Source organism: Rhea americana, unplaced genomic scaffold (genome assembly GCF_003343005.1).
Source record: "Rhea americana isolate MKP2758 unplaced genomic scaffold, rheAme1 scaffold_1, whole genome shotgun sequence".
NCBI classification, from domain to species: domain Eukaryota; kingdom Metazoa; phylum Chordata; class Aves; order Rheiformes; family Rheidae; genus Rhea; species Rhea americana.
In genome coordinates this window covers 14,147,782-14,167,634 of record NW_028185038.1, presented here as the reverse complement: position 1 = coordinate 14,167,634, position 19,853 = coordinate 14,147,782, and the positions used below count along the sequence as shown (strand labels likewise).

The window sequence follows — 19,853 nt, the reverse complement described above, 5'->3', positions numbered from 1 at the left end:
AAAAATCTCTCTCACAGCCTCCACCCTRACTCCCTCTTCTTTTTTCTCCTTTTTTTTAAAAAAAAGAGTCTTGTGTTTAGTATTAGTATAAAAATCACTGGAGAGAGGCAATTGTGTAGCAAGCYGACTCCTTCATAGTCTTTATTTGATTGCTGAAGTTATGTATCTCCCTGCTTCCTCCCTGAAACATTTTTAGAATGAGAAGTACAAGAGAAGAATYGGAGGTGGAATACTAAATCACAAGTGATGATTTTCTAAGATAATGCAGAAGGAACACTATTGATGGGAGATCTTCATACAAGAGACATTATTATTGTTATAGGGGTTTACTTCATCCTTTCCTCTGTTGATGGTGCACGTTCTTATCATTTGTCCCGGCATGAGGTTCTGCAGAGAGGTGCACAGCTGCTCTTTGTAGACGGTAGAGGACAGGAACTTTTCTGAAGATGCTCACAGTGCTGTGAGAGCAGCCACAGAGAGAATCAGGCTAAGCATAAATCCCCTCCCCATCCCACACTGCACGTTCTGGCTGAAATTCAGCTGTGTTTTGGGGATCTGAGTCATCTTTTGTTCCTGCCTTTGTTGTCAGATTGAAGTTAGACAAGAAATTAGTATAACAAAGCTTGTTGGGGTGGGGAAAGTTATTCACTGCATCCTATGAAGTTGGAAAGCYGTATGAAATACTAAAATGGATTGACAACTTCTATGACTCATGAGATGCTTGCATTAATTTGCAGAACTGAATCATTATGGTATCTACTTTGCTCCCTGATTTAAGAAAAATGAAGACTTGAAAGGTTAACATATAAAAACATTTGCTAGCAAAAAGAAAAAAAAAAGCAGAGTGAGAGCAACAGAGACGTCTTTCACATTCTTGTGTCTCCTTCTCTCTCTGTGACTTTGCCCCCCAGCCTGAAGTCCAAGGCCAATATTGATCTCCACAGGCCACATGGTCCCTGGCCTGCTGCCGCTTTCCGGAGGCCTCTCAGGCAGGGTTGAGGAGGAGACTGCAGAGCAGACCGCTAGTTCTTGCTTACAGCCTCCTTATTTCCCTGCAGCCCCCCCATATCATGTAACGAGAGGCTTATAGAAGAACTGCTGGGAAAGGTGGCAGTAGGGAATGGGGGGCCACCACCAGAGCTAGCACCTTGGGTCACRTCTCCAGGACGCGAAGTGTGCCTGGGAGCGGACCACAGGTGGGTGAACTGTCTGAGCAGCAGTGCTCTTTCTGGAGAATCGATAATTCCTCCATGGCCTCTTCTCCCTAAGAAGCTGAAAAATCTCCATCCTTGCAGCCCACCATAAAAACTGACCGCTGAGGGAGGGTGAGCGGCCCTCCGGGAGCCCCGGGGGTGAGTGCATGTGGTGTAACGCCTCCGTTTCCCCGTCTGTCCTACCACAGGGCTGCTCTTCGCCAATCGTGGTGAAGTTTGCCGATACCCAAAAGGACAAGGAGCAGCGGCGCTTGCAGCAGCAGTTGGCGCAGCAGATGCAGCAGCTCAATACTGCCACATGGGGAAACCTCACAGGTCTGGGAGGACTCACACCACAATATCTAGCTGTAAGTTCCTTCCAAAGGTGGTGGCACACGATTCTGTATTTATTTTAGAAACTGTGGTAAAGCGGTAGTGAACAGCCTGCAATATAACACTTCATTCTCCAGGACATATAGCATGTCTTCTAAATAAAATGATCAGTACATTYGTAGCATGATCTAAAAATAAATACAAGGGAATAGAAGTTAAATAAATTTTTCAAGATGTGTCAGTGCAGCCCAAGGCACACATTTAAATCTTAGTCATGCTGAAAAATAAAGTTTGATCCCATTGATTTTATTGTTGTTTTGAACATTACATTGCAATTTTTATAGCTGGCATAAAATTTTAAGTTCTTCCTTGAAAAGAACCAACAAAYGGAGGACAGATGGGTAGCTGAACACTGTACATGTCTTTGTGATACAGGCTCTAAACTGGGGACGGTGGTGTGACTTAGTCCTCTAATTTTATACAGTTTGATTGGAAATACTCATTTATAATTTTTCTAAAATGCTGTACAGCTTTCATATTAAAACACGATGCTATCAGTGCTAAATATGCCTAGTTGGTACTACCTTTCAGGGACTGTGAAGAGGGCAGAGGAAAGTAATGTCATGCATTTAAAATGATATTTTCTTTGGCCCTTTTATAACATGAAACACAAATGCTAGCTCCTGCCCCCAGTGGAGGAATCTGAAAGACCCAGCTGAGAGTCGCAGGTCCTGGATTGCAGAGAATCCCCTGCAGCCCCCCTGCAAGGGAGGTCCTGCCGTTGGTGACCGTGGAATGAGGTGGTCCATTTTAGCAGCTTTTTGATCATTTGGGGACTAGCTGAAGGTTCTGAGATAGACAAATAGCTGTGTCCGTAAATGCAGTGTGCATGCACAAATACATCATCGGTATGCACGCAGTGCATCGGTGTAGTTATCTAATATGATAAACCTTAATTTACCTAGCAATTAAWAATATATATTGATATTGAGGTAAGCTAATTAATACTGAGGTAGGCTAAATTATAATATACTAGTAGCAGTCTAATGTGTATCTATGTGCTTGATTCACAAAGATAAGAAAGAAAAACCTGAATTCGGGGGGGTAGGAGAGAATGGACTGTGATTGACAGAGATGAGTTATGGTAACTACTAGACTACAGAGGGTTGTAATTAGTCACGCTATGTTGGTTTAAATAGATTTAACACCTGGTTGTTAAAAAGAATAAATTGATTAATTGTTTTAAAGCAGCAATGTTATTGAGTTTCCCTTGTGTCTCTGTGTTTCTTAATAGAGATTAGACATTAATATGGATTTACAGCACTGACTCTAGGGATGTTCATTCCAACAATAGACAGAAGCAAGAGACTATATAAATGTAAAGGAAAGCATAAAGGCTGCAAATGTAAAATGATAGCTCATTTTAGTTTTATCTTCATTTGTTATCTTAACAGCACATAGATTGCTGTGTTATTGTTGTTAATTTGCAGCTTCTGCAGCAAGCAACTTCCTCCAGTAACTTGGGTGCCTTCAGCGGCATTCAGCAAATGGCCGGTAAGTTAAAAACCATTTCGTTTTGCTCCAGCTAYGTTTTATATTCTTCTGCTGTTGAATTCTGTACCTCTAATAATCACACGGTTGGGGGGTGGGGGGAGCCGTGCGTTAAACGCGGCAGATCTATTGGCAGGGGACAGCGCACAGTTCAGCGTCGGTAGAAACACTTTCTCCCCACCTTCAGAAACTGAAATTAAACCYGGTGCTCCCAGGTTGCACAAACAGTTTGTCTTGCATTAGTCACCTGCCATTTGTCCAAAGTACTCAGCTGCAAAGTGCAGGGGAGCTCTTAGTYCCCGCAGCTGTATGCTGGTCTCTGAAAAGTGTCAGGAAAGCACCAGCCAGATTACGCTCTGATTTCCAGGGAGACTTCTGGGTCCCRAAAAAATCAAATTAACGGCAGCCCTCAAACATTTTAATAATAGGTGATAAGTAAAAATGTTCTGACCTTTTTAATGAAACCCAAGATTATAGGCCTACCTTTGGTATGAGTTTCCAAGCTGCTTTTATAATCACAGAAAATTAACTGGGTGCCTTTTTGACTTCAGAGCCCTAGTTGACAAAATTACACAACAGAGGCTTTTATGTAAAAGTATAAGCTTTAGTCTGGGAGAAAAAAAAGAAAGAAAAAAAAAAGAAAGAACAGGGGGAGAAAAAAATCAAAGAGCAAGCGTGTTTGAAAGCCAGCTAGTTGGAAGGTTTCTTAGTAATGAGCTGTGTGCCAGTAGTAACTGATGTGTAGTGATTAGCAAAAGGTCGCTCCCACTGTGTGACCTACCATGCTGATACCCTAACTTAACATGATGCTAGAGAAGGCAGCATGTGCAGTAAATCAGAGCGCAGATGCACATTATGCCTGCCGCGAGAAACTGTTAAAAAGCCTTTTTTCTTTTTTACGGGAAAGCGGGGGGGGGGGGGGAGAAAAAAGAAAAGGGGACGCATAAAGCCCCCAAATTGCTACATTAGTTTATTTTAATCATGAACCCACTGCATCAATGAATTACAGCATTGTGCTTGCTTCATCATCGCAAAACAAGGGCTAAAATATTCAGAAGTCTGTGTGAACAGCATTTTCACCCGCTTTTAATCCTAGCCTTTTGCTTCTTTCTGGCTCGGCTTTGAATGAATCTTGCAATATTTTAACAAGGGTAGCTATACCCCACAGTATAGCTATACCCCACAGGTATTCTTTGCTCAGTTGTTATATTATGCCATTATTGCAGTGACATCAGAGACTAATGTGAACCTGCTGTCTGACAATATAAATTGGCCTACAGATGACAATATCTCTGAATTATTCGCTCTTCCTGAGACCTGCTGGCAGCGCTTGCTGGTTCTATTATGTTACACTTGCAATCTAGCATTTTTTTCATCAAAAAAAGTGTATCTTAATATGATAAACAGAACAGAGCTGTTCAGTAACAGTTTTACGCTCAGCAGYCCTGGAAATGGCTCTGAGCTCAAAGATTGTGTTTAATGTTTTCATATTTGGTTAGGGCTACAAAATGAAAGAATTGAGACACTCAGAAAAAAATAATGTGGTCTCCCTTGCGTTACTTGCGCATTAGAAGTTTTCTGTTGCTCAGTTCTCACTGTTGGTGTAGGTTCAGCTTTGAAATGAAGGGTTTTCATCAAGTAATTTTAGGATGGGCTCTCAAGCCGCTATGTGATTTATCCTCTGAAAATCATATGGTCTTGAGACCAGAAGAAAATCATCTTAAGAAATCATAATGGCATGTCATTTTTACTTGAAGGATGTACCTTTTAACTAAAAATTAGATTGTTAATGTGGTCGTATATTGGATAATATAATGACTGTGTGTGTCTCCTGGAACATACATTTTTTTATTTTATGTTCATATTATCAGAAGTGCTTCTTTCTTTCCCCAAAACATGTAACCCTTCAACCTTGATGTCCAAGGTCAAATTAGTGATATTAAACTTCTCTCTAAGCTACAGCCCTACATGAAGGTGCAAAAGACTAAGCGCTATTTCTTCATTAAGACAGAGAGTTCATGTCCTTGCCTCAGAAATCATAAATTATCCCAGACTTCTCTCTGCAGTGCTATGTTATGCTGTGCACCTAGTAATGAAGATTCATACGTTAAGTTTATGAAGGGAACAGAAAATACTCATATGTCTGCAGCAAGTTGTCGCATTACCCGCTGAAAGCATCCTTGAATGTTTGTCTTCACAGTCCTGAAAGTAGCATAAAAGCCCTAATTTTTTTAACTTAAGCTGTATACATTCATTTTATAAAAATTAGTTTAACATCATACAGTTCCATATTATGGAAGGATTACATATCAATACAATATCTCAGAATGAGGAATAAACTCTAGACACAATTAAGCAAGATGCCGTATAAGCTCCATCCGTGAAGCCTGCAGCTTCTTTGTGCTAAAAAATTGTTTGCCGTCAGATATTTGTACCTCTTTTAGTGCTGAATTTAACAGGGAGGGCTGGGCATTCTTCTATATAAGCGGTAGCAGAATTGGCATGCTTGGGTAGCTCCACATTTAAGAACTTATTCAAACATGTGCAGTGTGTTGAGGGTTCAAACTTGGATCTTTGAAGTCTTCTGTGCCAGGCCTCTAATCCTACAAAGCTCTTGGGTACCTGGTCCCACTCAAGTCATGGTTGCTAAACTGATGTTGGTAATGTCACCACCTCCTTGGCCAAAATCAGGGGCCTTCACATCTTTAAGTGTTTATTTCTCAAGAACTCCTAAGGTACAGACCTTGAACCTGCAGAACGTCAGCTCCAGAAGCAAGCRCTGCCCTTCCTGTAGGAGCCCACTGGCCCTACTAGATGTCTGGTATCACTTTTGCCTGGTGTTCCTAAATGTGTGTAAAGTCCAAGTGTGTGGGAAAACCAACTTGACTAAAATTTGTGAGACATTCAAATCTGAGAGACCAAAAGTAGTAGTTTGCTGTTTAGGTTTCCAAGCCTTAAGGTTCTGCCCTCCATTGACSAGTTTTCTCATTTTTATTGAAAAGTGTGATTTTCATGAAATCACTCTTATTTCAGGAACCAAGCTGAAGAAAACAGTGTAATATGTCAAGAGCAGTAATAAAGTTGGGAGAGTTGGCAATGTTGCCTTTGCTAGTGTAATAATCCTGCGGTGCTGGTTACCGGAGCTAACCCTGTCCTTGCCAAACTCTGCCTTACTGAGCTTTGTAAATCACGCAAACACATCTAGCACATATTTTATAGGGAGTACTTCCTCGCTCTTCCTTCCCCTCTGCAGATAKCTCCTCGTGCTAATTTAAAAGCAGTGTTCTCTCTCGCACGCCTCTCAAGCCTSCGCGTCTGGCCTGTGCTGTGTCTTTGGGGAAGGCTAATAACGTGGGTGAATTGCATTATGTGATTTGATTGTCTTATTTAAAAAGACGATACAAGCCACATTATAAGCGCTAGCAACCTTTCAAGCTGAAAGCATTCCTCCTTCGCGTATATACAAAATGCATGGAAGGCTTAGTTCAGGGGTGATTAATGTCACTGAGTGTTTCTATTGCATTTGGCTGGCACTGAATCAGCGCCTAAACGCTGCAGTGATTTAGGCCAACCTGCCTGTTTARGAAGAACCTGGAAAGTGCTGTACAGGCAGGATAAACAGAGAGGGTTTGTATTGTATTGGGCTGCTGTAGAAAGTTGCAGTGCCCAAAAATATCTTATCTGTGAAGGTTTTCTCTTGTCCATCGAAGTAGTTTTAAATGTTTTGGCAGSAATAAGTGTTAGGGCATGCATGTGACCGCTTGCTACGTGCGTGACTGTTCAGTACCAACAACAGGCACAAAGGGGCTCTATTAAAGTCAGTGAACGAGGAGTACACTTTGCTCTCTGAACTCACACAAGAGGAGTATGCATGCTTTTGGCTTTTCTTGCTGTAGATTTCAGATCCATAAACCCTGTACAGCTGGATCTTTTTATATTTTTTCCAGAGTGTGTTTTATTCCAGTCCTTTCCAAGCTCCCTTGCAGATTGGTTGCATGTCGGGTTGGTCTTCTGGCCTGTTCTGACTCCTGTTCAATCCACTTCACCCCTCTTCTATTACCCAAGCCAGATTTCCTCCTGCTGCAGAGTCTGTAGGAGCAGATGGGTGAGAGAAACTCCACAAGGTTCTGCTTTCTGAATATTTCTCTCTAATTGTGGGATTGGCTCAGTGGATCTGGAGGGACCAGTTGGAAGCCAGGACCATCTGCACAAAAGCTCTGCATTTCTGCATTGGCCCAAGGATCCTTTGCATCCTTAGACTCTTAGGTGGCTTCGTTCCAGTGGAGCCATGAGCCATGCTGAAAGAAGTTTTCTCCTGCTATGACCTCTTAAAGGATATCGTATTAAAAGTAAAGGTCACTGAGAAACTGTTTCCAGCTCAAGGGAGATAACTGTTTCTTAAAGATAACTACCAGTTTTGAAAATGTTGACCTCAGGGACTGAAGCATTGAGCTTTCATAGCACTAATTCCATTGAAAGTCCTATTTAATTTAACCCGTACAATTAGCATTGTTTTAGATAATAAATTAAAAAGYTGCATTTAGCATTTGTAGAGGCAGAGTGTGAAAGAAGTGAGTCCATTCTCAGGCCTGCTACCAGAAGCAGGAGAGGCACCTGGAGAGGATGTTCAGCGCTCGGTGGTTCACAACACATGCTTATTGGAATGGTGAAAGTGCTTGAGGTGGAGCTGGGCCGGCTCTGGCTGGGCTTTCTGCAAACAGCAAAAGGGGCGAGAGAGACTTTTTATTCCATCGGTGGAATTCATCTCAGTGAAGTTTGCAATTTGGAAATTAAGCATCCAGTCTCCCCGTAATGTCCGTGAAGAGGGATTTATTTCCAGGCTGCAATTCGTGGGGTTAATCTGCCTATTTTAGGATTGGCTAAGTCATCCACTCTGTCTCCTTTGACAGAGTGAGTAACTTTTAGCTGGATAAAGTTAGATCAGATGAATCTCTCCTGCTAGGACTGGGAATATTTCGATTGAGAAAAGCACATCCCTTGCCAGGAACATGTTAGGAGCATGTATGACTCAAAAATGTGCTGAAACCAGTAGCTAAAACTTGCAGTTGGACTTAAGCACGTACTTTTAAATAATGTGATCAACAGAGCAGAATCAAGTGGGGACTTGCAGTTTAAAATTGTTTTAATAGCTTTGCTAAATCAGACACTAGGTGGTCAGGATATTTTAAAAGCACTGTGCAAATAAGCAGGTTTTCTAYGCCTGGGTGAAGAGTGTGTGTGATTTGGTGGAGGTACTGCTCATCTCCTGTCCGTTGGGATACTTAGGATTTTGCTGGCCRCAATGTCACATTCTTGCAAACACCGTCCGCGAGGACTTTATGCACTTTTTTTTAACATAAGCCTCCTGATTGTCCAATATCAATGTTAATAAATGGTTGCTTTTTGGCCCAGAGATGAAAAATTTTACCTTAAGCCACAATTTTTCTTGCTACAGGCAGGGTTTAAATCAGAAGGATAAATCCTAATAGCTGAGAAGGATAAAATTTTCTGAAGAAAAGGTAGGTGACTATAGAGGACAAGTTGCTGGAAACTGCTTAGGATCTATGCAACATTTGGCTCTGATCATCACCACTGATTATGAAGTTCTTGGTGAATATAGAGTTACTAAAACGTATTCAATGCCTTCCTTTATTAGGAGTTTGTTGAGCATGGAAACACAAGTGAATCTCAACTATTTCCTAATACAATTTTATTGTAGTTTTGGAAACCCAAAATYTGACGAAGCCTAAGAAGTCTTTAGGAACCACTCACAATTCTGCTGCCTCCTCCACAAATGCCCAGTAATTCCAAATTTACAGTTATCACAGGAGAAAAGCTGCGGGCACTAAAACGCAGCAAATTGCTTTATTGTATGAAAGTTTGCTTCGGAGGCAGCACAAGAAGTTGTAAAATGGAAATCTCGTGCTCTCAGATTTACCCGTGTTTTCACAGCACTGCATCTGTGACTGTGCAGCACTACAAAAATTTCCTGCGAATGTGCTAATAGGCCTTATGAGAATGTTCTATAACCATCCATCTGTCACTTTTTAACAGGCCTGATTGGCAAGCACTTGTAACAACTGACATCTGTTCTTGCTTATTGATATGTAGATTTATGGTAATTGCTGTGAACAATAAGACACAAAATTACCTAAGGTGAACATTAAATTAAATTTTCATGCCCCTACCCTTATAAATAATTTTTTTTATATCTTAAGTTTCAAGCAAGGCATACTGTGCATCTGTTTTGTACATAATTTAATTGTTTTTTTAATCTGCCAAATAACAAAATGAAAGTTGAATTTCCTTGCAATCTTGAATATTTGCCAAGCTGATAGCACATTGGTAAATACATGTTATTAAAAATGGAATCAAACTGTATTGTGATTCTATTTTTTTTTTAATCATTTCACTTTAATTCCCAACATCGTCTCCATCATGAAGATCAAGAGTTATTTCTTACCCAGAAGTTTTTTTCCCTACAGGGGGATTTTCATTTTTCATGTGCAGCTCTGCCTATGAGGCTGTTCTTCAGTGTTAAGCAATTTGCATTTCTTCAGAGAGGTGCGTTTGCTGAGCGAGCAGCACTTTCAAATAAAAACGATCTCCTCATTTTCGGTCCAGTTCTGCTCCGGGATTTGGGACTGTTTTGAAAAAAGCTGTAGGATGTGAAATGTGTGAAGACAGAGTGTGAAAGAGGAGAAAACAAGAGAGCAGATTAGTCCCACAGAAGTACACCTTGGCTGAAGTTCAGTGGAACCAAAATCGCTATCTGGAAGCAAAGTACTTTCCGGGTCTGGGGCTCCAGCACATTTTGTTTCCCTCCTCCAAGTGTGTCCTGGCAAGTGGGATTTTTGATGCGTTTGACAAGTTGGTGGGAAAAGACAAGAAAGAGGGAGCAGAGATGATAAAATGTGGAAAGTGAGATGGTGATGACAGGACTTATCTGTGACATGTTTCAGCAGACAGTCTTTAGGATGCCCATTAAGTGATAAACCTCAGCTCCACGGCGTGCTCTGAGCCCGTGCCGGCAGCCACACTCAGGTGCCTGGGTCGGTGGGGCTCCTCGGTGTACTTCTCTTCTGCATGTTTGTCTACCAGAAGGAGCTTTCTTGTGAAGACGCCGTAGCTGACACCCCCTAACATCTGCAGAGCTGGTTGRTGGCCACTATCTTTTAGTCACCTCTGCAGTAAAACATGCAGGGTGGGGAGAGGATGCTGCCACTGCAGAGCTTGCGTTTGTTGATAGTCCTTTAGTTTTGAAACTCTTCTTCAAGTTGATGGATTCGTCTTTTGCTTCCACGGAAAATGTCCTGGTATTAAAAAAARGGGGGTTTATGGGATGAGGCAATGCAGGTGTTTGTTTTGCATCCACGCAGGCGTGACAGCTGTTTKGTGTGCATGTTCAGAGCTGGCCAGATAAAATGCAGTAGGTAAAGCAGTAGTGAATTGCTTCAAAACCCGTTTGCTGAGCTCTGGAGAGARGTCCATGTGAGTTCCTGATGTGTGGGGGATTTCATGTAGGTGAAGCTGTTTTCCAGGACCATTCTCTGTGTTTTTGTTCACTGTTCTTTAAGCCTCCCCAGTGTGTGCCGTTTCCAAGTCAGGAATGGAAACCTCACCTCAGGAGAAATACGGGCTGATCATGACTGATCCTTCTGATCAGTGCTGACCAGGGGGTGACAGAAAGCACAGTGCTGTAGTGGCGAGCAAGCCCAGCGCTTTATCAAATCCCCCACTAATTGCATTGCAGAACAGCATGAAGTGTGACCTCAGTCAAGACCAGCAAGGTTTGCTGGACATTCTTTGCTGAATTACTCATACTTTTTAGGAGGAAGGTAAAAGAAGGTTTCCTGAGGACCAAATGTCAATCCCACAGGAAACAGATCCCATAGCTCGTTTTGAGGACCACTCTGCTTTTTCACAAAGAGCAGGACCTCAGCTCAGTCTTCTCTGTCCCTAAAATTGTGTTTGAAGTATCTTTGGAGTCTTACCCTCGGAGTAAGAGGGGGTTCTTAATGGGAAAAAAAAAAAAAGAAAGAAAGAAAAAAGCATTTTACACACCAGGCTCCATATATAGTCAGAAAGTGAGCTAGTTGACTGAGTATTTAAAAAAAATRCAAAGTGATGCTTGCAAAAACATCCTCACTGAATCATCTTTATTGTAGGAGTTTGCAGCTCCTAGAAAATCTCTCTCCTTCATTTCATACAGTACTTAAAAGCTTTTCTCCAAGTTGTTAAGTTTCCCTGATTTGAGAAGCAAAGTTTTCAGGGAGAGGTAATGTCTCTCAGGCAAACTAACATTCAGAAAAAAATTTACTAAGTCTAAGAGTAAGTTTTGGAAGCAACAATATTTTAATGAATCTGTTTCAGAGAAAGTTACCTGAAATCAGTGGTGAGGAGGAACTTCATAAGAGTTTTCAAATCCTATGCCTGGTTTAACTTGAAAACTTTTCAGTGAACAGGTACGATTCAGTGAGGATGTTTTCACAAGCATCACTGATTTTTTTTTTTTTTTAATACTCAGCCAACTTACTCAAACTCTTCTATGGATATTCCCCAAAGCTCATGTAGTCTTTCTAGCTCTATCAATTGATCTTAAAAAGGTTTTACCCTTCCCACAAACTAGCATTTTGTATACACTTAGATTATTAGAGCTACAAAAACACTATGAAATTGTTTTGACRTTTTACATTTCTTAAGCATCTAAGTGCATTTTAGTCTCTTACTGGAGCAGTCCTCCTTCGAGTAAGTGCCTAAGTAGTTTGCCTAGTCAAAGGACAAAAGTAGATACTTTTGAAGGCCTCCAAGAGGCAAACTCGTGCCTACCTGGTTTAAGTAAGTCAAATGAATGCCATTTGCTGTTGTTTAATCTTCTTTTTTCTGTTTCACATAAATTCTGTTTATTGTTTGCCCTCTTTTTTGATKGCCCTCTAAATTAAAACTTTTGCTTTTTAAACTAATGCATTTCTTGGAGGTCCCCTTTTGAAATGGAGTATACCTTCCCCATGTCTTCTAAAACAGCAGATGACTGAGTATAATAAATATCGTAATCCAGAGCTTTTGGCCTAAAAGCTCCCAGTCCAGTGACGACTGCTCAGTGATCAGTCKGATATTGATTTGATGCTCTTAGTTCATATGTGTTTTTAGAAGTGAACCATCAAAAGAGAAATCATTACAGTTATTGACTACTGTGCAACGTAGAATTAGCAGAGACATTCAGAGGAGACACGGGAAACAATTAATATTCATCCAAATTATACGACCCTATCTTGAATGTGTTTTAAATGTTAGTTATCTTCTTTACACCCCCTGTTGTGTCAGAAAATAGTATTGTGCCTGAGCTTCACGCAGAGTTTAAATGACTTTTAATTCTACAGTTCCCATGTAGAAGAGGCAGAAACCAAATTTAATTTTCCTGAGCTGGAGGCCAGTGCCTTTCCCACATCCTCCCCCTTCCRAGGTGGAGAGGTGAGAGGTGCTACCTGGGGGCTGTAAGAGGTGGTACCCAGATTATAGAAGTCTTGAGAGTGAAAAGAAGGATTGAGTCTGTTGGCAAGGTACCTTCAAAGCTCTATGTCCATTGAAAATAGTTTGCTTTTTTGAAAATGGCATTTCTTAATTAACCCTGTTGCTTCTCCACACAGGCATGAACGCTTTACAATTACAGAATTTGGCAACTTTAGCAGCCGCAGCAGCCGCCGCCCAAACCTCAGCTACCACCACCAATGCAAATCCTCTCTCCACAACGACCGGTGCTCTGGGAGCCCTCACAAGTCCCGGTAAGAGCGCAGCGCTTTCTTTCAAAATACAGCAGCAAGAATAAAATGGGAGGAAGGTAGTCAAAACTATGATTCCATGTTGTGCCTAAGCTCTGTGCTTATGTAAATTCTGGAGACCTTTCTAATAGCCAAATGCATTTTTTTTTTGTTATTTTTAAGAAAACAACAGGCTATTTTTTCAAGTGGTCCAATATGGCACGTTCAGCTTTCCAGATTCATTTCAGCCTAACCAAACCATTTTGCAGAGTCCCACAAGAAAATCACACTTGGGCTAAATTTAGCTTTTCAGAGAGCAAATCCTTCTCATCCTCGAGAAAGATCAACTGAGTTATTTCTCTTTAATCCTTGAGATACTGATCGCTGATTCCCAGCATTTCATGCATGAATTACCTTCACCTATCCTGAGTTTTTGTGCAATCCTCTTTTTTTTTTTCCCCCTTCTCTTTTCCTTGCTGAAGCCTCAGTAGAGCTGTCTTCTGGGGACAACTAAGAATCAGTTTTGGAAGTGTTATCAAACACATGAGGAGAATRCAGGCAGATTCTGACTTCATTACCCTAAACTGAGGACACATTTTTGGGGGGAATGAGGACAGAACCTGTGGTCYCTCCATTACTATAGTGGAGACTTTCAGCAGTGTGTGCCTCATGTCTGCAAAACCCTCGCCATTCAGACCAGGGCAAATCCAGAACACAATAATACTTCTTCATCTCCAGAATCAGTGGAGGGAGAAATTGAGAAATTCAGGGTCGTTATTCTGGATTTACAGTGATGTAGCTAAATCAAGAATCCGACCGCTTATCTTTAGATAAAGGCTGCAGGGTGTAATTATTTGCATCGTGAAGTGTGTTTATTGCTGTTCTAAAAAAACATTCGTATTATTTTAGACACCACTAAAGAACATTTGTGTTTAATCTTGTTTAAGTGTGTATTTATTCCCCATGAAAAAGTAATTCATGGCAGACGGTTTAAGCTCATCAGTAAGGAAAACAGTCTTCAGTGCACAATAGAACTGGGAACGAGTGTTAAAGCTGGCCAACAGTTCCCATCCTATCAGGCTTTCATTGTGTGTTTGGGGAGGAGGTTAAATGGAAGGCAACTTGGCTAAATATTAAGCTTGGGCAGCATTTTCCTGGTTTTGGTGTAGACCTCTTGTTGACCTCAAAATTATATTCAGTCTCAACAGCTCTGGGAAGCAGCTTGGGTGAAAATAATTTTGTTTTGCMCATTTTCTTTAAACTTGAGCTCTCTCTTCCGTTAAAAGTCTGAGTAGCCTGTTCTCCCAAAGCATGCTCAGCACGCTTTGAGCTACATGACAAGTCTTCTCAGGATGGATGGAGGTGGACTTACCCTATAATCTCTTTCCTCGAGCAAAAGAGCACCAGCACATTGAGCACAGCATGTTTTTGGTGTGCTTTTTGCCTCACCATGCTAGCCCACCCGTAGGGTGCATGCTTAAGGTCCTCTTTACCCTTTCTTTTCCTCCTCCACAATCTCCTTACCCAGCCTGGCTGGCTTGGTGACTTTTAAGCCTCATGCTTGGGCAAATGCATGGTTTTAGTGGATGTCTGAGTGTGGAGAAGCACGTGCTTAGAGAGATGCTTTGATGGGGCTGGCAGACACTTCTCTGGGATAACAGCCTGCAGGTGCCCGGGATGGTACCTCAGAGCAGACTCCARGGTTTTTCCAAAGAGGTTAATGATTTTGGCTGATATGCTGAAGATGCATTATTTTCAAAAAATCCTAGACGTTTAGCATTTAAAATGGTGCATTCAGAAAGCCTATCGCTTTTGAAAGTCTTACAGAGAGTTAGTAGCCAAGTGCAAACATTTTTAATGTTAATCAACTTGGTGTAGCAAAGAGAAAGCCTGTATTTAATAGATTCATTAACATATTTGTGTTCCACAACCAACCTAAAATCAATCTGTGTTAAAATGTCCTTCATTTTAACCTTTGTTACCAGGTTCCACATTCTCCACCCTATTAAATATTTTGTAAACCAGAATAATATCTTCAATGATTCTTCTCTGCTCTATGGAAAATGAATTTAGTTCGATAAAGCTTTTCATATTAGCTCAAAGTATTTCCATTAAGACTTGAAATGTGTTAGCAGAAAACATTTAAATCTGCCTTTCAACATGTGGATAGTTGGAGGCCTTGAGGGTATTTTTTTTTGGTCTAGTTTTCTTCTAATAGAACACTTCAGTTTGTTGTGTTTCATAAGTGTAAATTATTTTGTCTGATTTCAAAGCCTGCACTAAGCCCAGGAAGAAATGTTTGTGTCTCTCCAGATAATACATTAAATTAACATTTCTCAATTCAGAAAGCTGCCCAARTGTAGGAGAGTGCAAAGGTACCTGCTTAATTTTAATCACTTGCTTGACCCCATTGAAGCAAAAATACTGCACTGAACAGAGCTAAGCATAAACATGTGCTTCTAATATGCCTTAACTCATCGCAAGCAAATCAGATAATTCATTCCCGTGTTTTTACCCATATATAACTATATCTCTCCTAAAGTTGGAGTCAGTCTTTGGCCAAGAGCTCTTGCATTGTTCTTTGTAGACATGTGCTGTAAACATCCCAACTTGTGATTACTTCAGTTAAAATTCATCTTTTAGCTAAATTTTGCATAGTTGTGACTTAGTGACCCTGCATATATCAAATTATTTAAGCGGGGATGGTGCTCAGACCAACTTGGATGTATCAGCAGCACAGGAAAACAGGCCAAGCAGGGGAGAACAAGCCAAACTGGTAGCTGACATTTGAGGAGGTTTGGTCTCCAACCACAATATGTTCATAGGGACAAAGGATTTTCCACAGGTAATAGTCATTGTTGAACTTGTATGAAACTCCTTCAAGGTTCATACAGTGACTTATTTCCAAACAAATTTAACTCTAATGATCTTATTCTCATATATGCTGTATATTTACTAAATAGCTTTGACTGTGGGAAAGTCTAAGGACAGTCATTCTCCTCCATGTACTAAATACTTTCTCTTAAGCTTGAAACAGTATTCATTCAGAAAGAGCGGAGACAATGCAATCCCCCAAACTATTAATTTTTTTTGTAATTGTAAATTTATAATTTCAATTTTGCATACCCATGGAAGGCTCTCCCTACAGCATTGTTAGAAATGATTTGTTAAAAGCCTTTGCTTAAAAAACATGAAAGATTAAGCTTTCATTTTAGTAAAAATCCCCTCAGGCAATAAATAGGTTCTTTTGTCTCTTGGCCCTGGAAAAAAAAATTAAAATGGTTTAAATTGCCCATGGTTAAAGTAACTGTTTCTTGCAATTATCAGATGGCAGTGAATAAAAATGAAAATGAAATCATGAAAGAATACGAACCAGGTAAATGCATATTATGTCTTTCATGAGTTTCTCACGGGTCTTTTGAAGACTCATTTAATCATCTKTCTTGTCTTTTATTTTGATATGATAATTGTTTCCTTTATTTACTTTAATCACCTCTACTTAGTTAATTAATTCTTCAATTTCTTTTCGTTTCACTCATTCAGAATAAATACTTCTCTGTTTTAAAGGCATGCAACTRTAATACTTAATAACATAAGAATTTGTGCTAGGGGTAGATTTTACTCGACTACACGTGGCCGTTATCCAAGCTAGTTTGTCGAGGCTCCCTTTTGGCTGAGCCTTAGCGGTCTGTATTTCCCGTTAACTGAAGGGACTGTGGAGTGACCACCTCAGACGTAGAGCTCGACACCATAAATTTCTTAAGTAGCAAGACGTATCTCACCTGAGTGCTGGGGACTTTGCGCTCTCCTCCAGAGCGTATCCTTGCCACATCCCATAAACGGATCGGTGAGGGAAGAGCCTGCCCAGAGCTGCCACTCCAGAACTGCAATGATTTACACTTAATTCAGAGGGTGGTGGTAAGCCCTGGAGGTGGACGCAGGGGAAGGATATATGAGCTCAGAGCATCCTTCTCTAATGCTGGATGCCTTTTAACTTGCCTCCATTGACCCACTACCCTAATTTTCCCCAGAGTAACAACGGTTACTCTGGCTTGTGTGGGTGCTACAAGGTTGAACAGCACTGTGAAAATTTCCTGGTGGAATTGCTATCCAGGCTCCTAGTCTTTTTAGAAGCTGATATTAAACAAACATATTTTGTCCTCTAAACGGGAAAAATGTGAAAGCTGGGGTTCAGATACCAACTTAATTTGTTGTCGCCCTTTTGCATCGCTGCACAAATTTAATTGCTTAATGCTGTAACATGAGAGTCACTGAGCCATGGAGGTGGGAGGGCACTTCCAGAGGGCTCCAATCCAGCCTCCTGCTCAAAGCAGAACTAGCTAGAGCCTAAGTCACTGACGCCGTGTCCAGGCAAATTTTGAATATTGCCAAGGATGGAGATTCCATGGCCTCTCTGCACCCCTGTTACAATTTATTTCTTAAAATTCATGCATTTGGTGAGTTTTCCATAGCCAGTTGGAAAGCTCTTCTATGTGCAAATCAAGAGACGAGACATGTAATTATACATCCAAATTTATCTACATAAACATACTCAATAAAACTTTTTTTCTGAGCTGTGGAAGGATAGAATTGCTAAACCAAAAGCTAATACACTTTCAGACTTAGGAACCTTGATTTTTTTTTCCATGACATTTTCATGATTATTTGATTCTCTAAACTATTATTTATTCTCACAGCTAAGCTAGCTATTCATGCATTGGTAACAAAGCTTTTCAGGTTTATCTGCTGCGTAAACCTAAGCAGAAATCTTTCAGCAAAAAATACTGTCAGAGTAAAATGTAAGACTTTTTTCTTTAACAGCTTCTTCAAACCGAGTCCAGGTTTTACCATATTATACCAGAACTTAACCATTTACTTATATGTTAAAAAAAAAGAAAGTTCTCCTAAGCAAAATGTTTAAAAATATTCATTTCAGACAGATGCTGAATTTGAAGAACAACAACCCCAACGAAGAAAGTCTGTCGAGTTTACAGTAATCTGAAAAGGGGAGATTAGAAAGGAAGCATACTGATTACAGTCGCTGCTTGTCCTGTGAGAGCTAATTCTTTCTTTCCCCATGCTAGGAGCAGTGAAGGACAGTTAGCATCCGCGGTTCATTATTTTGTCTACCCACTAACACAGCATAAAGATTGTCTTTGTTATTTGAAGGCATTCATGTTGTGAACACAATTGTCAAAATGTTAGGTATTTTATAGAATATACAAGACGTTTCAGCCAAGAAGCAGCAAAGAATGCTCAAATAATCATTCTTAGAAGATTTGCTTTTTGTTCAGTTCAGTACAATACGTTTTTCTCCAATCAGCAGTGCAAGTCTGCCACCGTGACATTTTGTTAGAGGCCAATACACCCACTGAGATATCTGTGATTTGCTTCCAGGATGATCCAAAAATAACCCTACCAGTAGGTGGATAGGAAGGTCTGACAGTTTGCTGAAGAATGAATTGCAGTGGATGTTTCATGTTGGAACAGATCAGTGGAAAATGCAGAATGTCACTCCGTACAGTACAAATGTCGCAGTACAGATTGATTATTTTTGTACCTTTTGTGTAGAATTAACACAGGAAATTCCATTATTGTAAAATAAACTATTAAAAATAAACCTTATTAATTTTGCAGTATGATAGAATAGCAGTCTTCCCTAGTATAATACTCATTATTTTTAGGAGAAAAATCTATCTGATCAATATAAATCATATCTCAGATAGAGGGTTCGGGGGGGTTTTTCAGTGTATATGCAGTACATTTGCCTCAAGGGGGGGTGGATGTTTAAAAAGCTCAAGTGTATCGTTCTCAATTTTCTACCTAAATTTAGTTTTATTGTAAGAGCTGTTGTCGTACTTTGAGCACAGAGCAGTCCAAAGTCTTCACCTGAATCTTAGCACCAGTTTTCTTAAAAAGTAGCTGTTGATAAGGAAGCTCTGGGAGAAAAATACATTTTAGCATGCCCACCACCCAGTGCCTGCCAGAAGCAAGGCTATTTGCTTGCATAGCTCAAGGGGATTGCTGTATTTTACCCAAATGTCATGTTTCAACTGGGCGTATCCCAGTTTCTGACTCCTGGTTAGGCTCCAAAATAAGTGAATTGGTTTTCTCTGCTCTTCGTGCCTGGAGATTGTGCTGCTTCTTGGCGAGATTTGTTGGTGCTAAGCCCAACTGATAATTAGGCCACCCTGCAGTGGGCATCCAAACATGCGTTTGGGAGCCAAAACTAGAGACCTCTGCATGAATCTTTGACCTATGTTTAATATTTTTAATAACGCTTCAAAATGTCTTAAATGCAAAAAGATGAAAAAAAAAAAGGATGAATTGAAGCTGAGAATCTCCCAGCACCTCAGGACCCACAACAAAAAYAGAGGTATTGGGAGGTGAATTCCTCCTGGTGCCTTCCAAGAAAGGAGGAATCATTACCTGGTCTCCTCCTTTGGAAAACCGTAAACTGAAGGATAGGGATGGAGCAGACCTCAGTTCTGCAATGACCTTTTTTCAGATTTTTCCCTTAAAATGTAACAAGTCTTTGCCTGTTCTCCTAGCAAACKGATTTCTCTGAGCAGAGCTATATTAGTTCAGCCAGAAGGGTCTTGGGGAAGTTCGATTTCTAAAAGGCAGGTTTCAAACTGGGCAGAACCTGTCAGTGAAGTGTGAGACTGCTCGACCACTGCAGGAAGAGGCTTTTTGCAAAATCTGTTTCCCTCTTAGAATAAAAAATAACATTTTCTGAGGTTTGGGCACAGAAAAGATCTCTATCTGTTTCCTTAGAATTGCGTAAATACCAAAGTTGTGTGCTGAAGGACAGAAGCTCAAGCCTGTTTTCCAGGGAAGCATTGTGCTAGTTAATTCTTCGGGGTCTTTTTAGGAAACAATGTGCACTACTAAACCATGGATTAGAAGGATCTAATTCAACAGAAGACATGTTTGTTTTTTAAACATTAGTACATTATCATCTTCCTAAAGTATTAAATCCATTGCCTTAGCACATTTCAGGATTTACTTTGTTTGC

The 19,853-nt window shown here is 40.5% G+C and overlaps 1 protein-coding gene across 7 annotated transcripts in view; it reads left to right on the top strand.

The window, feature by feature from the left end:
- The window catches only part of CELF2 (CUGBP Elav-like family member 2), a 326,855-nt gene that overhangs the window by 279,501 nt on the left and 27,501 nt on the right, over positions 1 to 19,853 (top strand). For all 7 annotated transcript variants that reach the window (XM_085299437.1, XM_085299422.1, XM_085299428.1 and 4 more), the window contains 3 exons: positions 1,403 to 1,561; positions 3,017 to 3,080; positions 12,725 to 12,859. In XM_085299437.1, coding sequence (XP_085155563.1) covers positions 1,403 to 1,561; positions 3,017 to 3,080; positions 12,725 to 12,859 — 358 coding nt within the window. The remainder of the gene's footprint in view (positions 1 to 1,402; positions 1,562 to 3,016; positions 3,081 to 12,724; positions 12,860 to 19,853) is intronic.